This window comes from Lytechinus pictus, chromosome 14, assembly GCF_037042905.1.
Source record: "Lytechinus pictus isolate F3 Inbred chromosome 14, Lp3.0, whole genome shotgun sequence".
In the NCBI taxonomy this organism is placed as follows: domain Eukaryota; kingdom Metazoa; phylum Echinodermata; class Echinoidea; order Temnopleuroida; family Toxopneustidae; genus Lytechinus; species Lytechinus pictus.
Window position 1 is genome coordinate 11,005,844 of NC_087258.1, and position 17,681 is coordinate 11,023,524.

The 17,681-nt window shown below is 36.0% G+C and overlaps 1 protein-coding gene across 1 annotated transcript in view; it reads left to right on the forward strand.

Annotated features, from left to right (window-relative positions):
* LOC135156659 (retinal rod rhodopsin-sensitive cGMP 3',5'-cyclic phosphodiesterase subunit delta-like) overlaps nt 1–17,401 on the forward strand; it is a 40,394-nt gene extending 22,993 nt beyond the window's left edge. The window contains exons 3-4 of the mRNA XM_064109556.1: nt 225–376; nt 15,615–17,401. Of these exons, the coding sequence (XP_063965626.1) occupies nt 225–376; nt 15,615–15,763 (301 nt within the window). The 3' untranslated portion in view covers nt 15,764–17,401. The remainder of the gene's footprint in view (nt 1–224; nt 377–15,614) is intronic.
* The last annotated feature ends 280 nt before the right edge of the window (nt 17,402–17,681 follow it).

Genomic DNA, 17,681 nt, shown 5'->3' on the forward strand with positions numbered 1-17,681 from the left:
TATTTATGATAACTTTGATGTTTGACTCAGTTCACTCGCTATGCACATTTGATAGTAGCACAACACAAATTTCAAAATAACAAATGTGGCACTTCCAAATGACTAAGAACCCCTGCTTTAAACACTACTAATTACTCCTCATTTCCTTTAGATTCTAGTTGTTATTGATACCAGAACTTTAGATAAATTTCTTTTTATTTCCTTTTTTTTTAAACGAATTTCAGATCAGCGCCAGATGGTGAGCACGAAGCCAGAGTGCCTAAGAAGATCTTGAAATGCAAAGCTATCTCACGTGAAGTCAACTTCTCCTCCTTGGAGCCCATGCATCAATTCCGCCTAGAGCAGAGAGTACTATTCAAAGGACGCTGCTTAGAAGGTTCGTCTAAATATACACTTGTTTTGAATAAATTTGCGTAAATGTTAATCTTTGAGAAATTTTAATAGCTCAGATGTGAATATATTCTTCTGTGTCGCAATGTGAAGCTTGGCTCACACCTTTGCGTTGTAAGCTGCGTATTGTTACGTTAGCCGAAATCAGCTATACGCTGCCTAAGGTGGCGTACTACGCAACCAAGTATTCGGTAGCAATCACATTTTTGCGCACGAGCTCATCAGAGCTCGTACAAAGTTGCACACAGTAATGCAAGATGATGCAAGTTAGAAGTGTAATAATTTTTAGTAGGTAAATTGAGCTCTAAGCTGCATTAATTCCTGTGTATAAAGCCACTTGCTGTTGATCGTTGTTGCTCATCCTCACGCGTACTTGCTAGCATTTGCTCGTTGTCTCTCATTTTTGCTTACATGGATTCGGTTGCATGTAGTTGCAGATGTTCAAACTACCAAGCTTGAACGCAATTATGCCTTTGTCCATGTATTTTCCTATTTTTGAGCAAGTGCCATGACCGGCCAGCAGAGGTGGATACCAGCGCTATACGAGAATCCGTCATCGTCATCATGGTCATTGACCTTAGCTCGTTTCATTGTGTTCTGTTGCCTTTGACTGTGTTTGTCTGCGTTCAGGCCATACGCAGCTGAACGCAAGCCCAAGCGCAAAGGTGTGAGACAGGCTTGGAGGTCCAAACACTGCTCCTGCATAGGTCCGAGAGGGATCCCACTTTTAAAGCAGTTGAAAGGTTGTTAAAATATTGATTAAAATATTGTTTAATAAACAATCACTTAGAAATTTAAACAGCGTTACTACATGATATAATTTAGATAACAGAGATAACCAGTCTTTAGGCTTTTGCTTTATTTCAGGCCCTGACAACTTCCCATTCCAGGCTTTTTGGAGGTGTTATATTGTACAGAACATACAGGTTTTAGGGTTTTCTTGCTGCTTTTCAGGTCATGTCATGGCATTCCCAGGATACATGCATATCCCTGGGATAACGCAGCAGGCTTATACACGAAGCTGAGAAACAAACAATCTGTCTTGACTAATCATAGACTCCAGCCTTCTGAGTACAGGCGAGTCTTCAACAAATCTTAGGAGACTTGTGAAGATAAATCCTTACTTTTTCTGGCAGTTTTCCTCCAAAGTTCTGGGGTAGTATCGGGTACTTACTACAGTACACACTTATAAATTGATAACAAACAAAAAACAGTATTCCACCTTCCTATTTTCTCAAGGAATTGATTCCTGAAAAATCACAGCTGAGCCTTGATAGGTTTTACATTCAAGTGAAACAATTGCCATAGGCCCGGGTTTTCATGATGCAATAATGGAAATACATGTAGCTTCAATGTGGTAAAATTTTGCTCGTGCTTGATTCTTCTGTCGTACAACATGTTGAATGGAGATCCTCCGAGCTCGTTTAGATTAATTGAAACCACTTCTATGGATGCTATTCTCTCTTAAGTGCATCTCCCTATTCATGAAGCATATTCATCAATACTCTATTAAGCAGATACCAGCTATTCAGAGAGTGAAAAAGTTGGTCAAGGATCCAGTATTATCCATTATTTAGTCTGAATTGCTTTTCCGATTGCCATGGTTTATTTAGTGCCATCCATTTCTAAGAGCCTATATACATGAATAAAGGTGTTCACATTATACCATCAAAAGATACTACTTTTAATTTGGTTTTGATTTTTCATCTATATTACAAAGCAGACATTGGAAAGACTGACAATAAAGGAAGATTCATCCATGCCCTTCACTTATTTGACATAATAGGGGCTGCGAAAGGGGGGGGGGCTCTTTTTAAAAACTGTTCTGTGTGTAAATGTACAGACCTTTAAAATGACTCATTAAAAGGGTGCTTTAGGCTGAATATAATATTTAATTCCCAATCAGCTTATATGCAGAGTTGCATAGCGTAGCCCACTGAGTATCCTATAGATGCCTATTTATACTGGCAGTACAATCTTCATGAATGCGAAGTGGTGTGCACATGCAAGCAAGATGGATGCAAATTTATGCGAGTCTAGATGCAAATATATGTAAATTTACACCAAATGTTCCTTTCTGATTAAAAAATGAGAATTCCTTTTTCTTTCTTGTCTGCCCTCAGGCTGTCCATGTATGAGAGAACTGTAAACATGCCAGCAAATTTACATGTTAGACTCCCTACAAATGTGTTAAAGCTGTTGACTACTATTCTGTTATCCCCATAAAGGTTTTGTACAAGGATCACCCGGTTCCAGCAATCAGTGGGTTAAAGAATCTACATATGTGTTATGTGCAATTACACACTTGTTATATGCAATACTACAGAATTTCAAGTACATGTACATGTATGCAATCATGTACATTGTACGCCGGCCAAGTGTGAAAGCCCCAATATACACCATTCAATCTCGTGCTGTAAAAATAGCCGTCACTTCTCATTTTAATTTAGGGATATAAATAGTTGTGAGCGCCTGCTCACTCGTTGCATCAATGTCTGTTATAATTATTGGAAGCCACTCAATACCAATATATACGCTACCAAAGTAGCAAAGCTCTACATCGTACATGATTATAGCATGTAGCATTACCATATTTTTAAAGGCATTCTTATATACCCATCCTGTTTACAGTCCTGAACCTTTGCATATTTTTATGGACAGTCAAACCTGCTTCAATGACCACTTGTACATTATATAAGGAATGGGTACTTGGCAGGATTAAAGGTAAAAGAAAGTAGTTGCTGCCAACAATTATTTCATGAGAAAGTCTTTTAAATCAAGGTTAATTGTCACCATATACTAGCATATCTAGATCTGGTACATTAATGTAAACTTATCTTTGTGAAATCTTCAAATCTTAGCTCAAAACCTATAATTCTGATGATAACTAACCCAGAAAACATTTGTGGGACAGTCTTACCATTGCCTGGAGAAATACCCGACATTTGATGGAATTCCCTGCTTATTTAGATTCTTTTTTAACTCATTGTTCGATCATTACTACTACTGGTATTTATCTTCAATTCCTTGAATGCACTGTTAGCTCGAGCTAAAGCAGGGGTTTTTGCTTTCTATCCTCATGCAAAAGTGCTATATATATCCAACTGTCATTATTTTATAAGTATTTGAATGCAAATTTTATTATTTGTCAAAATTTGATTAGCGATAAGAAAGTTCATTCTCACTATGTAATTTAACGCTATAACATGCCATCAGTTGTGACTAAAGTATGTCTTGCATAACATACGGACAGCCTTATGAAACACCACATACATGTACCTGTACGTTAAAGGGGAAGTTCACCCTGAAGGAAAACTTGTTGTAAAAATGGCAGAAAAAAAATATTGGTGAAGGTTTGATGAAAACCCATTAACGATTAAGAAAGATATTAGAATTTTCAGTTTTGGATTTGTGACGTTGTAAATGAGCAGCTGCCCCATATGTTATGTAATATAAAATGCATTTATTTCGAATTTTTAATGGTTCATGATAATACGTGTTTTTGTTTTCTTTATAGGAATGGATGTGAAATGATTTGTATATTAACATACTAAAGGTACAGAAAAACCATTTCCAATTTTTTGAGAAAATTACATTTCATTGATATTTTACCATACAATATTTAGGAAAGCTGCTCGCATACGACGCCACAAATCAAATAATCATAATTCTAATAACTTTTTTAATCTTTGGTGGATTTTTCTCAAACCTTCAGCAATATTTTTCATTATTTTTTCTGCTATTTTTACAATAAACTTTTGTCAGGGTGAACTTCCCCTTAAAGAGAATGTCAACTCCGAGACCTTGTACTATAGTCAGAACTCAGAAATAACTTTCATGATCATTCTATTTTTGATATTTCAATAAAGAAGCCAATATGAAGCCAATAAAAATATATGCTTTACCGTATGAGAGTGAACTACATTTAAATCTGTATGTAGGTCTTTCATGAATAATAGATGCTTATTCCGCTGAATATGTGACATTTGAGGGAGTTATTGAAAAATGCTGTATTCTTTTGAATGTTCGAGCACGATAGGCCTACCTCGCAAAATGGATTTTAAAAAAGGAAATTAAATCAACCCAGTAAAATCTTTATTTTGACCATAGCTTCAAGGCTTGCAAGTATTATGAACGTACAAGTATGAAAATTGCCTGACTTCAAAAAAGGTTCCTGGCATGTACATGTATATATATATACATGCAATGATTTTCAACTTTTTTCATTTGCAGTTGATGAACAGACATTCATTAGGAACACACCCGATGTTGGCATAAAATAATCATTTTTTATGGTCCACAATTTTTTGTCGATTCATATGAAGTGGCTTTCTCTTGGAAAATTAGAAAGTGAAGACATATTCGAAATTAAATGACATTTAAAAAAAAACCTGTATCATAGGCGTACAATTCAGAATAATTAGCAACGTTAGTTCTTTTACTTCGGCCTTTCTCCCAACTACATGATGTACTACATTTAAGCTCTGTATTAGACAAAGGGTTTGTAAATAATCACAAAATATCAATAGCCAATCAAGATCATTCTTGCATGCATACATTTTTTTTTTTCAAAACACTGATTATGAACCAATCAGCTCTACCCTTTCAATGGTACAATCCCTGGCAAACCTTTGTGATTACCAGGCCCTCTTCTGTGCCATTGAACCTGTGATGGAATCAAAATAAATGCTGCGAGGTCAAGTTGAATTTAACATCTAAATGGATTGATATGGATGTTGGGGGTTTTATAATCTATCTCAATTGATACTGAGAATTGAAAATGCTCCTCTTTAATGCCCCATCTATACGGTTCAAGTAGGATATTGATGAAGAGTGTGGCTATAAATCAACATGAAGCAGGAAAAATGCCCCAGACAGGAACATTAGGAGTGATTTTTTAAACAAACAGGCAGACAGACTTGAATTAAAGAGAATGCCTGGCTCGCCACACAGACACGAGGTAGTTGTTCATTTTAGAAGAGTATTTATTTCGATTTTTCATTTACCAAATGACTGTAAATTATGCACTTAGCCAGAAAAATATCAATTTGATGTTTACATACAAACCACTAGCATCGTATTTGATGACGGTTGGAGAGGAATCAGAGAGTGAAAAGATATTGTACATCAACTTTTCATGACAGTGTATTTTTCGCAAATTTAAGATCCATTTTAGTGAAAAACAATAATAACTGCAGATAATCGCTTAGAATTGGGTCAATGTGGTAAAAACAGAGACCAAATTCCTTGTGATATCTATGTGTAGTCCCACCTGACAATTTAAATGTTAGTTAATCAGGCCCATTTTCAAAGTTTCCCCATTTGAGCCTCAATCCCACACGAGTAATCCATCAATTATAGTATCAGACAGTAATATGATTTAAAGCAACCAGGGAGCTGTTCAGAGTAGACAGATCAGACATGGATTAGGTCGTGGAGTAGCCGCTTGAAATAATAGTACCATGAATATTTTAGTGAAAATTTTAGCTTAGGAATAAGAATGCAGTATTGACCAGTATAATATTGGGTCGCTAACTTTCCACATTTTCATTTGAAGGTGAGGATTCCAATAGGAGGGGACAAGGGTATATGTTATCAAGACCACTGGCTATTTATTAATCATTTTATTGATGTCAAAATATGGTTTTGTTAGAAATTGCTGATATACCACCTACATGTACTTGTAATTCCTCTCGTGACAAAATAATTGTAAAATGCATGTGTTTTTCTTTCATACCTGAAAGCGTCACGCTGAACCGATAGTAATTATTTTAATTGCACTCGATACTGCAAAGTAGGAGATTTTATGCAAATAATGGCAGATGAACGATACATACATTCTGTCCCTGTTGGTGTCTTTCTCCCTCTCTCTTCCACCTTGTAACTACCACTCTTTTTTTTCTGATGGGTGATGTTTTATACTGCTTCTCTTTCTACATGTATCATTATTCCTGCAAATAGAATCACATTAATTTCACCCATTTCACCCCCGTTGAATACGCATTTGAACCTTCCCCCTGCGCCGTAATTAACAAGAGCAAGGTCACTCACTGTACTCCCGGAAATTTCCTCCCAATCATCCCGGCTATTTGCTGGTGACCTTTTTCTTTTTAATGAGTATTCGTTGTTATCATTGTTTAGGTATCTAACAGACAACCTTGGTGAAGCTACTGTACTTGTCTCACCCCCATCGCTGCGTTAAGCAACTATTTTTTTGGGGGGGTTTTCTTTTGTGAGTCTGGGATCAGGTTTCGAAAGCTGTTTGGTTGCAACTCAAGCATGTTTTGTTCATGGAATGTTCGTGTATTCATAAATTTTCACCTTGCTGATCATTTGACTGGCCCAAACATTTCCTTGAATTAGGCAAGAAATTTGTCCATATTTGCTGCACTTGACCCAGGTGCGGTGAGAAGGTTGCCATTAGGATTTATTCCTTGAATGCATGTTAGCCCATGGATGATGGCTCAGCTAAAAGAGTACATGTACATGTAGCTACACTGTGTAAATAGACATATTGTTATAAACATGGAATATCATAGAATTACCCCCCTAAAAAAAAATAATAATAATAACAATAAAGAAACAAATAAAAATAAAAAATGAATAAAATGAAAAATAAATGAATAAAAAAAAAATACATGATCACCTGTGAATGGATGTGAATCACTTTCGTTTTGGAAATTGCAAAACAGTCGGAAACTTAACAAAAAGGAAATCGTTTGAACACAATTGAAGTATCATTCATATTTATGATGGTATCAATCTGTACTGTAGAGGCAAGCATCCTTTCAAATTAAAACAAGTTGAGTGGAAGTTCATGAATGTCCCATTTCTCACTATACATGTATCTTTTTAATTTTTTTTTTCCTGAAATGTTAAGTTTACTCTGTGAATACCTTATGATTTAATTTTTCCTGTAATTGTATGTGACTGTTATACATTTTGATGTCATCACTCATAGGCCTTGTTAGGCCGGCCGTCAGTTTTGACGGGTGTGATTTTTTAATAAAGAATCAAAACAACAAACAAACATATACCCCTATTTTACTGCTTTCAGGGTTAGATGTGAAATTACCTTGGACTCTTCTTGCTCTTTACTTCCCTCCTTTTTCTCTCCAAATTGGACAAAAAGTGTAATTTGGTGACCAACAACCTGACCTTTTCTTATAACGGAAACGACATGTGGTGCAAGAGCTCTTCATTTCCGCGTTTTCCTTTTCTCCTAATGGGGCTCTCCCTCGTGTCATCAGGGGAGATTTTCACAAAGCAAATATCATCACTCACTTATTCGTTCTGAGCCAATCAGATGCAAGGATTTCGGTAGCTTGTAACAATGTAATCGGTGACTATGTGTTTCATGAAATGCTCCCCTGATGTGAATTACCCATTTCGAGTGTCGGATTAGGAGATGGGAGGGACCGGCCTTGAGCCGTCCCCTGTTTGTAGGGGTTGCTTGGGCGACCTTTGCACATTGTTGAGAGAGATTGATCGATAATTGTTTGCTGTCTCAGAAATATCTTCATATTGTTTGCATTGTTTTGAGAGGGACATGTATGATGTGTTGATGATCATGCCTAGCAAGGAGTGTTTTCAAGTGTTCTCCATGTCATGTATTGTAATATATGTAAAGTTCAAGTAAAGGGTAGTGTACTTGTATACATATTTTCTAAGAAAACACAATGTAGTCGCGGAAAGTGAAGTGAATTGAGTTGTATAATGCTGCAAAACAGTGGTGAATTATTGAACAAATACTTATCTAAATTACTCAATTTTGTTTATGTTATTGTCATCCTGTGCTATTTATCATGCAAGTAAGTCAGATTCTATGCAGGGCGTAATTTAAAACTCACAAATTACTTGTATACACCCCTGTTTGTTTACAGATGGAAATTATTTAATTGGAGTGTTATTCTTGACTTGAGTACCAGCTTTGCCAAACTTTAGGATTTGATCATTTAAGTTGAATCAGCTGCATTCAACAGATAAAATATAAAGACCTACCACCTGACAGACTTGTCTTTTCTGTACAGTACTGTGATGCAATTATTTGCAAGTTGTGTAACTACATGTAACTACCTGATATATTATGTAGAACATGTTCAAAAGAAATCTGCTGCAGCAATCGATGGTTTGACTACATCTTCAGAAAAAAGAATATTAGCAAGAGACGATAAAAGCCATGGATATTAGGATACTAATATAAGAATTAAAGGGGAATCCAACCCAAATGAAAACTTGTTTTTACAAGGAAAAGAAAAATCAGTCAAGTTGATTGGTGAAAGTTTGAACAATTTTGGACAAACAACAAGAAAGTTATGAATTTTTAAAAGTATTAAATATTGGTAATCACTATACTCATGGAGACTTCAAATCGGCTGCATATGGGATGTCATAGTGATGTAAGGCAAGGACTACTCTTCCATGTACTCCAATACATATTATTGCTAAAATTTCATTTTCTCCAAAAGTTTTATTTTAAATCATATTTTTCTTTCATGAGGACATAAAACAATATACTACCTGGGTTATATTTAGATTACTGCCCCAGGGGAATGGGTACTAAGGAGAAAACCACAAATCCCTGATAATAAAGTACATGGCCTATGGGAAAGTTGTCCTTGCCCCTTGTCATAATTTACTTACTCAGTTGCCAATTTGAAATCTACATAGTATTAGTGATCTCAATTTTAAAGCAGCTATTACATTCTTATTGCTTGTCCGATTTCTTTCAAACTTTCACCATTCTGTTAATTTATTTTTTTCTTTCCCAACACAACATTTTATGGCCAAGGCTGGATTCCCCTTTAATTAATTACTTTCTGGTACAGGATATACGAAAGTGTCAATGTGGTATTTGTTTTTAGTTTTGATCTTACATGTAGGAGGGTTCAAGCTTTATGGCCTCCAAACAAGATCATTTTGGAGTCTGCTCCATGAAGTGTATTTAATGTGATAATTTCAAAAGAAAATTCAAATAAAAGAAGATGCATTTATGTTTTTTGCCCAGGCCGAATCACTGACAACATCAAAATGAATTGTTAGCATGAATGTCAAGTCAGTTTTAAAATCAGTATAAAATTTCAAGACTGTTTTGTTTCTTATTAGTCGTTGGTTCTATGTAGTATTTGATATTTATCCCAGTTTGTGAAACTCCTCCTCCCTTATCTTATGTAGATATGAACTCATTGTTTGTAAACTGTCCGTGGCCTGGTTTCACACAAACATTTTATGATTTTTTTTTAGAATATCACTTTGAACAATTCACTGGAAGTCATGGAATATTATTGGCCATTACCAAATTTATTACAGATATTTGCTATTAATCGATGACATGTTTAAGAACATGGCAGACTCATTTGAAATGGATGAGGCAAGTCCTTGGAAGATGAAGAGATCTGTCCATGTACAGCTTCCATCAAAGCCTGTCTGTCTAAAATAGTTTTCTGCCCCCCCCCCATCAGGATTTTGAGGATAGTCCTTTCTGGATTGGGGGGGGGGGCTGTCAAAAGTGGGGAGGGGTAGGGTTTCATGTACATACATACATGTAGATGAAGAATTGTCGAAACCAGAACTGTCTAGAAGTTTATGAGCTGTAATTGTGGTCAAGATCAGTTTCATAGATCACAATTGAAAGTACTGATGAGCAAAACATATGGGGCTAGGAATTTTATGGAGAGGAGTTTAATAGAGGTGGGAGGCAAGGAGGAAGAGGATACAAAGAGGAAGAGAGTTCTGTGCAAAAAGACAGTTGAACAGGGCTAAAAAAAAACTTGGAGCCCATTATTGAAATGTGAAAATTCTTTGCTTTTAATAAAACGAATGCAGGGCCCTGTAATATTGAAGATTATACAATTAAGGGTACATGTACAGCTGTATTCAAGTCTGCATTGTATCATGGCGAACCATGTAAAGCTGCGTCCTATTTTGTTGCAAGGTTCAAAAGCTACATAAACTAATGATTGAAAATGTGGTTATGGCTATATTGAAACAGTTCCCAGGACTATTTTTTGGGGCTCACAAGTCAAAATTCATTACATTGTGTCACAATTTACATTGGATCCTACGTGATTTTTTAGGGCTCTTTTCTAGTTTTTGGGGGCATTTCAGGGCCAAATTTACCCCTCACTCCCATGTATAGAAGGGGTAGATGCTTCACATTTATTTCTGAAAAGGGACTGGATCAGGCAGTCTTGATGCATCAGTTGACTTTCATAGGTTGCCCTGGATATAGAATTTTAAGTTACACAACATGGTCAAAATGCTGCTTAAAATTTCAAGCATGTTGTTTAAACCTGTTTACTCTATGAACTAAAAGATTGAACTCATAAGAAATTGTTTAAATTTTTCAACAACCTGTTTAAAAGTTAAAAAAAAATTGTTCAAAAATGTAAAGAATAGTTGTTAGAATGTCGGGCTTAAACAATGTGCTTAAGATTTTAAAAAGCATTTTTACAGTGGATAGGATCTTTTTCCATAGTGCATCAACTTTTGGTAGTCTCATTATCTCCGCTGAGTCGAGCAATGGGGGGGGGGGGGTGGGTGAAGAGATGCCGCATTAGATTATCATGCTTGTACATGTGGATGTACATACCTGCTGAATTAGCAATGCCATCAGAATTAGACATCACGATTATTATCTTTGAGCAGTGTCGCGTTTCGGTCTCGTCACCTCGCATCATGTGCAGGTGGTGTGATGAAAAATAATAGCAAGCGTGTTCAGTACTAAGAAATGGAGGTCCAGATTATCATCAAGATCGCGAGAAACAGGGCCTTCTGAATATTTATTCAAGTCTCCTTTCAAATGCCCTCAAATTTCTGCCCCCCCCCCCCAGAAAAAGGGTGAAACTGAAAAATTCATTCTTGCATCAAATTAAAAAAAAAGACAAATTTGTCCTTGAATTGGAGTATATATTCAGGTAATTACTACTATGTTTGGCAATCCATTCTACAAACTGTCAGATACCATTTCTTTTAATAGTGTACAGAAGTATCATTTTTCTCCATCTTGACCAAGTGAGATGAACAAGATCGAATTACATTGTATTTTCTCTCAGCTCCAGAGGGAAGTTTTTCTTGTAGTTCTTGTAGATTTTTGGTGAGCATCAGCTCTTGCATGTATTTGTGCACAATATTTGCAATCTACATGTATGCTAGCTTAACAGGCATAATTATTAAAAGAGGCTATACATGTTGTGTAACACAATATTCCTCGCATTTTCTGAGTGAAAATGTACAATGTTTGTCTGTATGCACATAAACTCAATTATGAAAATATAGTCTTCATTGTCAGCATAAAATTAATGTAAAATTTTATATTTTACTTGCAGTTAAAATTCTGTGTTCTGTGATTAGGCATAACACACGACTCCCATTATATTACACATTTAATTTTTTTTTTATTGAGAAACTGCTAGTTATTGAGAGCAATAATGGCATATGATGTTTTTCACGCCCTTCTGCCTCCATATTAAAAGCAAATACATTCATGTACCAATAAAATACAATCTCTCATACACCATTGTTGATTAGATCAGTCAAGAAAATTATGTGTATTACAACTGATTAAAATACCAATCGCATCGGTTTGGTATAACAAGATAAGATTAGTTCTATTGAGCTAGCACTCAAATCGGAGAGAGAGAGCAGGATTTTAGGGGAATCATTCCTAGGGGGGGATTAGTCATGTGGGGACAGATTTTTTTTGGGGGGGATGGAGCGGGTTCGAATTTATTCCTATCACTCTATCAGATCTTACTTACTTTTTAATGAACTGTGTTCAAGTATCTTTCTTAACCCTAATTCTCCCGGGGGGGACCATAATGGCCCCCCCCCTCGACAATTTTCGCGATATATATCTGCTGCGCAAAATTTTTTGACCTCGCCGCTCACTGACTTTTTACTTTCAAGTCTCGCGCAAATTTTGAGACCAAATTTGTGACACCCGGGTATGCGGTTACGACATTACACAACATTATGTAAGTGCATGTCAGACCCAAAATTGCTCATAAACGTGATTTCATGTAAAAATCCAATGCAAATTGTGTATTTAGCCAAAATTCATAAATGTATAATTATTTCTACTTTTACTGATTAAACTTAATTAATTTTGCCTTTTTTACGATCAGAATTAAGTCTGGAACGATTTCCATCGAAAAAACAATAAAAAACAAAAAGTAAAAAAACACAGAAATACATAAAAAATTTAAAAAACAATAAAATACATAAGAAATCAGTCTTGGTACCAGAATTTTTTTCATTCACAATTGTTAGGAATGCTATAAAGAGTATTTTCACCAAAAAATAGCATTCTAGGAGCTTTATTTAGTGAATCAGAGCAAAAAGTATGATTTCATGAATAAATTAGCATAATTAATTCATATAAAATAAAAATATATGAATTCAGTGAAATTTACCAATGCAACTGCTTAAATTACGTCATTCTCTACCATCATGCAAATTTTTGTTGTGATCGCGCAATCCGCGGCTGAGATCTGAAGGGGGGGCCATAATGCCCCCCCCCCCCCCCCCCCCCCCCCCCCCGGGAATGACAAGAATCAAAATACCCCGGGAGATTTAGGGTTAAAACTGAGTCAATTCAAGTAAATAAAATCATTAATTTTTGCCGTGGATATATTATTGTTGCATCAGAGAGAAAATCGAAATTTCTGTGCATGTTTTCCCACATTCGTTCCATTGGCCTGTTAATTTACTAACCCATTGACTACCTGAACTGAGTGGTGCCTGTGTAGTGTCTACGGGAATTAGAGAATCCAATATTCATTGAGTGAAGGAAGAGGGGTCCAAGATTTTGAGTTTTCTGGTCCTGATGAATTTTCTCATATTTCAAAGCAAATAGTGTTGATTAATTGCCACCAATCATTATTGTGTTAGTGTGGTTGTGTTAAACCCTTAATCTCATTTTCAGCAGTTATAGGCATTTGCTGCTATGGAGATAGACCCTTGAAGCCTTTCTGTGGTTTTGGTGAAGGTTCAATAGTACTTGGACGTTTATGGTAACATTCAAATCTTTCAAAATGAACAATAAAACTTTTAGTATACCTTTTTTTTTCTTTCCATAGTGCTTTTGGACTGGGTAAATGTAGCTAAGCTTTTATCCTAAATTTATGGTTAATTTGATGTACAAGTACCTGGCTCCGTTCTTCTCAGAAATGCTGTTTTAAGAAATCACAACTCGCTGGAAACTTGGAGACTGATTTGAAACTACTGTGTCAATCTTTGTGAATGCGAATGCGATGTAATCGTATTAGAGTTCGAGCTCAGAAACAAATTAGGAAGCAAGTGATATTCCCCGGAGCGGGGGGTGATTCGATTAAGCGCTTATGGATGTACCTGATCCCATGCATCAATTCCCTCCCATTTTTCTCATATTTGTTTCAGGTGGTTGCCTTTTCTTTCTCCCTTTGCTGTGGGAAATATAGGAGGGTGCCTTTCATGTGCAAATAAAATTTGGAATTATAGAAAGATAGGAGGGCAGACTTTTATGAAAATTGATGGAAATGTGATAAAGGTTTGTTTTATAAAGGGTACTAGATGTATTATACAGTATACACATTTCATTGATTATCTCCATCTGCTATGAAAATGTGTAAAGCTTGTTTGTATTCTCCCTACTCTGCGTATTTCCTTTCCAATGAGTTGATTGATTTCATAGTTCCCTCTCTCTCTCTCTCTCTCTCTGTAGCATAAAGAAAGATTTTAACAGAAAGCTTCCATTTTCAATGACCTAAGGTAAAATAGCAAGTATATACTTAAGTTGATGGCAATTCTCCAAGAGATGACAATCTACTGTACTGCAATATGGCTGATGTTTCTACTGACAATAATTGATAAAAACAATAGAAATTGAAATTGGAGATACATGTACATGAAATGTGTAAGTCTGAAGATTGTATATATGATAATATTAATTGTAATAATATGATGGATTTAGACGACAGGGGTCATATAGTCTAGTGGTTAAAGCATTGGACTCATAATTGCAAGGTTGTGAGTAATATTTAATAGTTGTGAGTTCAAATCCCAACACTGCCATTATCTCCACTTTGATAAAAAGGCCCGAGAGTAATATGTGCTGTCTATAAGGTCAGCCACTATGACACCGTTCTCACTACCTTCCTAAAACTAGTTTAGTGGAAACTAGTTTAACATGTAGTGAGAACGGTTGAAGCGGTCTTCCGAACGGGTTCAGAAAACCACCTCGCGATGTAGTTCTCAAGATCACTTCGCCTCGGTAAACTGGTTTTAGCGCAAGTGAGGACACAACCGTTCTTCGCGAAGCGATCTTCGCACATTTTGAGCGCGCTACTCCATACGACAGGTGTAGAATGCCTACGCTGCGGTTTCGAATTTCCCGCGAAACGTGTCACCCCACTGAGAGCATTTCTAGTGCAACAAGATCGCTTTACGTGAAGTGATTTTGAAAACCACGTTCGTGTGATCAATTGGGAACGCTAGCAAAGCGATCTTCCAAACTGGTTTCCTGAATCGGTTTCCAGTAAACTAGTTGTAGAAATCTTAATGAGAAAAGCCTCTATGACCAAGGAGATCTTCTTGCTATGACTGATTAACCTAGATGTAAAATGTTTCCTATAGGTAATTGGTTATATACCAGCTTGGCATTTACCAGCAAAAAGCTGTTCTGCCGAGTTCCTAAGGGAGTTGCCAGAAACAGAATCAGCAAACACTAACAGATTCATGAGGCACCAACTATAAGTATAATGCGCAAGGTAGACATGGATAAAAAGAATCAACAGATTGTTAATCAAGTGGGCAGTCGATTTGTTTCAAGATTTGTTTTTAAATTGATCCATATTTTCAAGTAATTATTCAAAATTCAATACATGTATTTGTGCTTGTAGAGGACTGACATTGCCATACTTTAGAGCATACATGATCTATTTGATGCAATGTATCAGTGGAAATAATTGCAGATCTTTGTTATTCCTTATTTTTATTGCAATACTCATACTGTACAATTTTGATAATGGTAATGGTCTTCAGATGAAATTGTGCAACACTTTCTGCACATTCTTTTATATATATATCTGAAACTGCATTGCCATGGTAACAACCTCAGGGTGTTGCGATAAACCAGGGAAAGTTTGCATTTTTCTTTTTGTTCGAGCAATGCTCATAAATTGTTGCATACAGCACATTCATTATTAAACGTTTCTTTTCTTTTATTTCCATTTTCTTTCATGCAGAATGGTATTTTGAATTTGGCTTTGTAATACCGAACTCAACAAACACATGGCAGTCGACGATTGAAGCCGCAGCAGAAGGACAAATGATGCCTGCCTCAGTACTCAGGTATGAGAAAAAAATATGTTTTGATCTTGTGATTATGATTTGAAGAAAATCACATTATTGGGAGGTGCCATTTAATATGGTCATATCGTCGGCGGTCATCCGAAGCGTCGTATCACACATGCGACATTCTAAACCCATTTTAGAGAAAATCGACTTCAAAGTTTACTGTAATTTTCACACTTAGTTCCCCTGCCTTTATATTTATGGCTAGAAAAATACATGGTTGGAAAGACCAAGACAATTGCTTGACATGGATATTTTTATTTTTACACAAAACCGAGAATCAGAGAAAATATCGCAAAAGAGCTTGTAATTTCGGTTTGAGCGGTTTTAGATTTTCCCTGTACAAAAATGCCATAGGGGAAACAACAACCCTGACCGTGATTTCAATGCGCGCGATCAGTCAAACGTATCGCTTTTTCACATGCAAAGTCAATACAGTGCCGATACGATGGTTTGACTGACTGCACATTTGCACAGCCTTTTTTTGCTTTGTTACAGTACACGTTTCCTATGGAATTTCCGCATTTTATCAACAATTTTTATGGCATCGCCTTGAAAATCCCCTCATATCTCACAAACTAAAATAAATTGCTGCTTAGAAATTTAAGTATGTATAGAATAGGACTTTTACTTTCAATTTCTGTAAAAAATCTCAAAATCAATTTTTTTTTTAGGGGGGAGGGGGCCAAAATTGACTGATTCGATGGTTCGGATGAACACCGACAATATGTAGACTACATATGAGGATTCAAATTCGAAAATTGCTAAATGTGTGTCACATTTACTAACTTTCACAATATTAATCAGTTACATAAGTATAAAGAATTTTCTAATTGAATTCTTCATCAAAGAGAAATGTTTTAAGTTGGGATTTGAAAAGTCCAGGATCATTTCGTGATTGGAGAGTACTGGGCACGGAATTCCAAAGGATTAAAAGGAAAGAGAGATTGAGAGAAAGGGATGATTTGATAAAGTTGGAAGGCAGATTAAAGAGGATATGGATTTGAAATATTTGTATACATGTATTACATGTACTACATCAGTATTGCAGTAGTGCCATCTCTCAGAAGTATTTAGATGAAGATGATGATGATAATGGTGATGGTGGATTGGTAGTGGTGGTGATGGCGATGGTGACATGTTCTAAAGAGTACCGGTATATAGAAAGTGGAGAAAAGCTTGATAGAAAACAATTTAAGAAGACAGAAAAAAGAATGTAAATAGATTGTTCAGGATGTGACTGTTTCTGTTCCTCCAGTTCGGGAGGAAGAGTGATTCTGACATACTCTTTTAATGGGATGGGGTGTTGCTGTATAAATTAGTTGTATAAATCTTCAAGTTGGTCCGGAAGGGAAAGGACGATGCAACAAAATAGGAAATATCTGAATAATGGATGGAGCAATGGGAGAAAGACCTGGTGTGTATCAGTTTTCCAATTGATTAAGATTGAGTGGGGGAGTAAAGAAAAACGTTCAGGGAGGACTGTTCAGATTTTTAAACAAAAAATTAAAGAAATGAGCACAGATGTGTGTTTCATAAAGCTGTTCGTACATTAAGAACGACTGGTGAACATTTCTTACGCGCTCAGTAATCGCCAATAAACATATCATTTACCACAAGAAAGTATCACCAGTTGTTCTTAAAGTCGCTCTTAACTTACGAACAGCTTTATGAAACGGCCCCCTGATATCATAAGGTGTACTCTGATATGAACTAATACTTTTACTTGACTTAAATAATCCAACGATGCTTGAAGGACTATCCCTGTTCATCGGTCATTGCCAAATTTGAAAATTGTGTCATGTTTCATGCACACATCACCATTTGTTAGTCATTTTGGTAAAATGATGTCTGCACAAGCTATACTGAAAAGTGGTATAGGAAAGGCAGCACAATTAATAAGAAATAGAAAGTCAATGATCCATTTTGCAATGTTCACCAAATTACTTTGGAAAGAT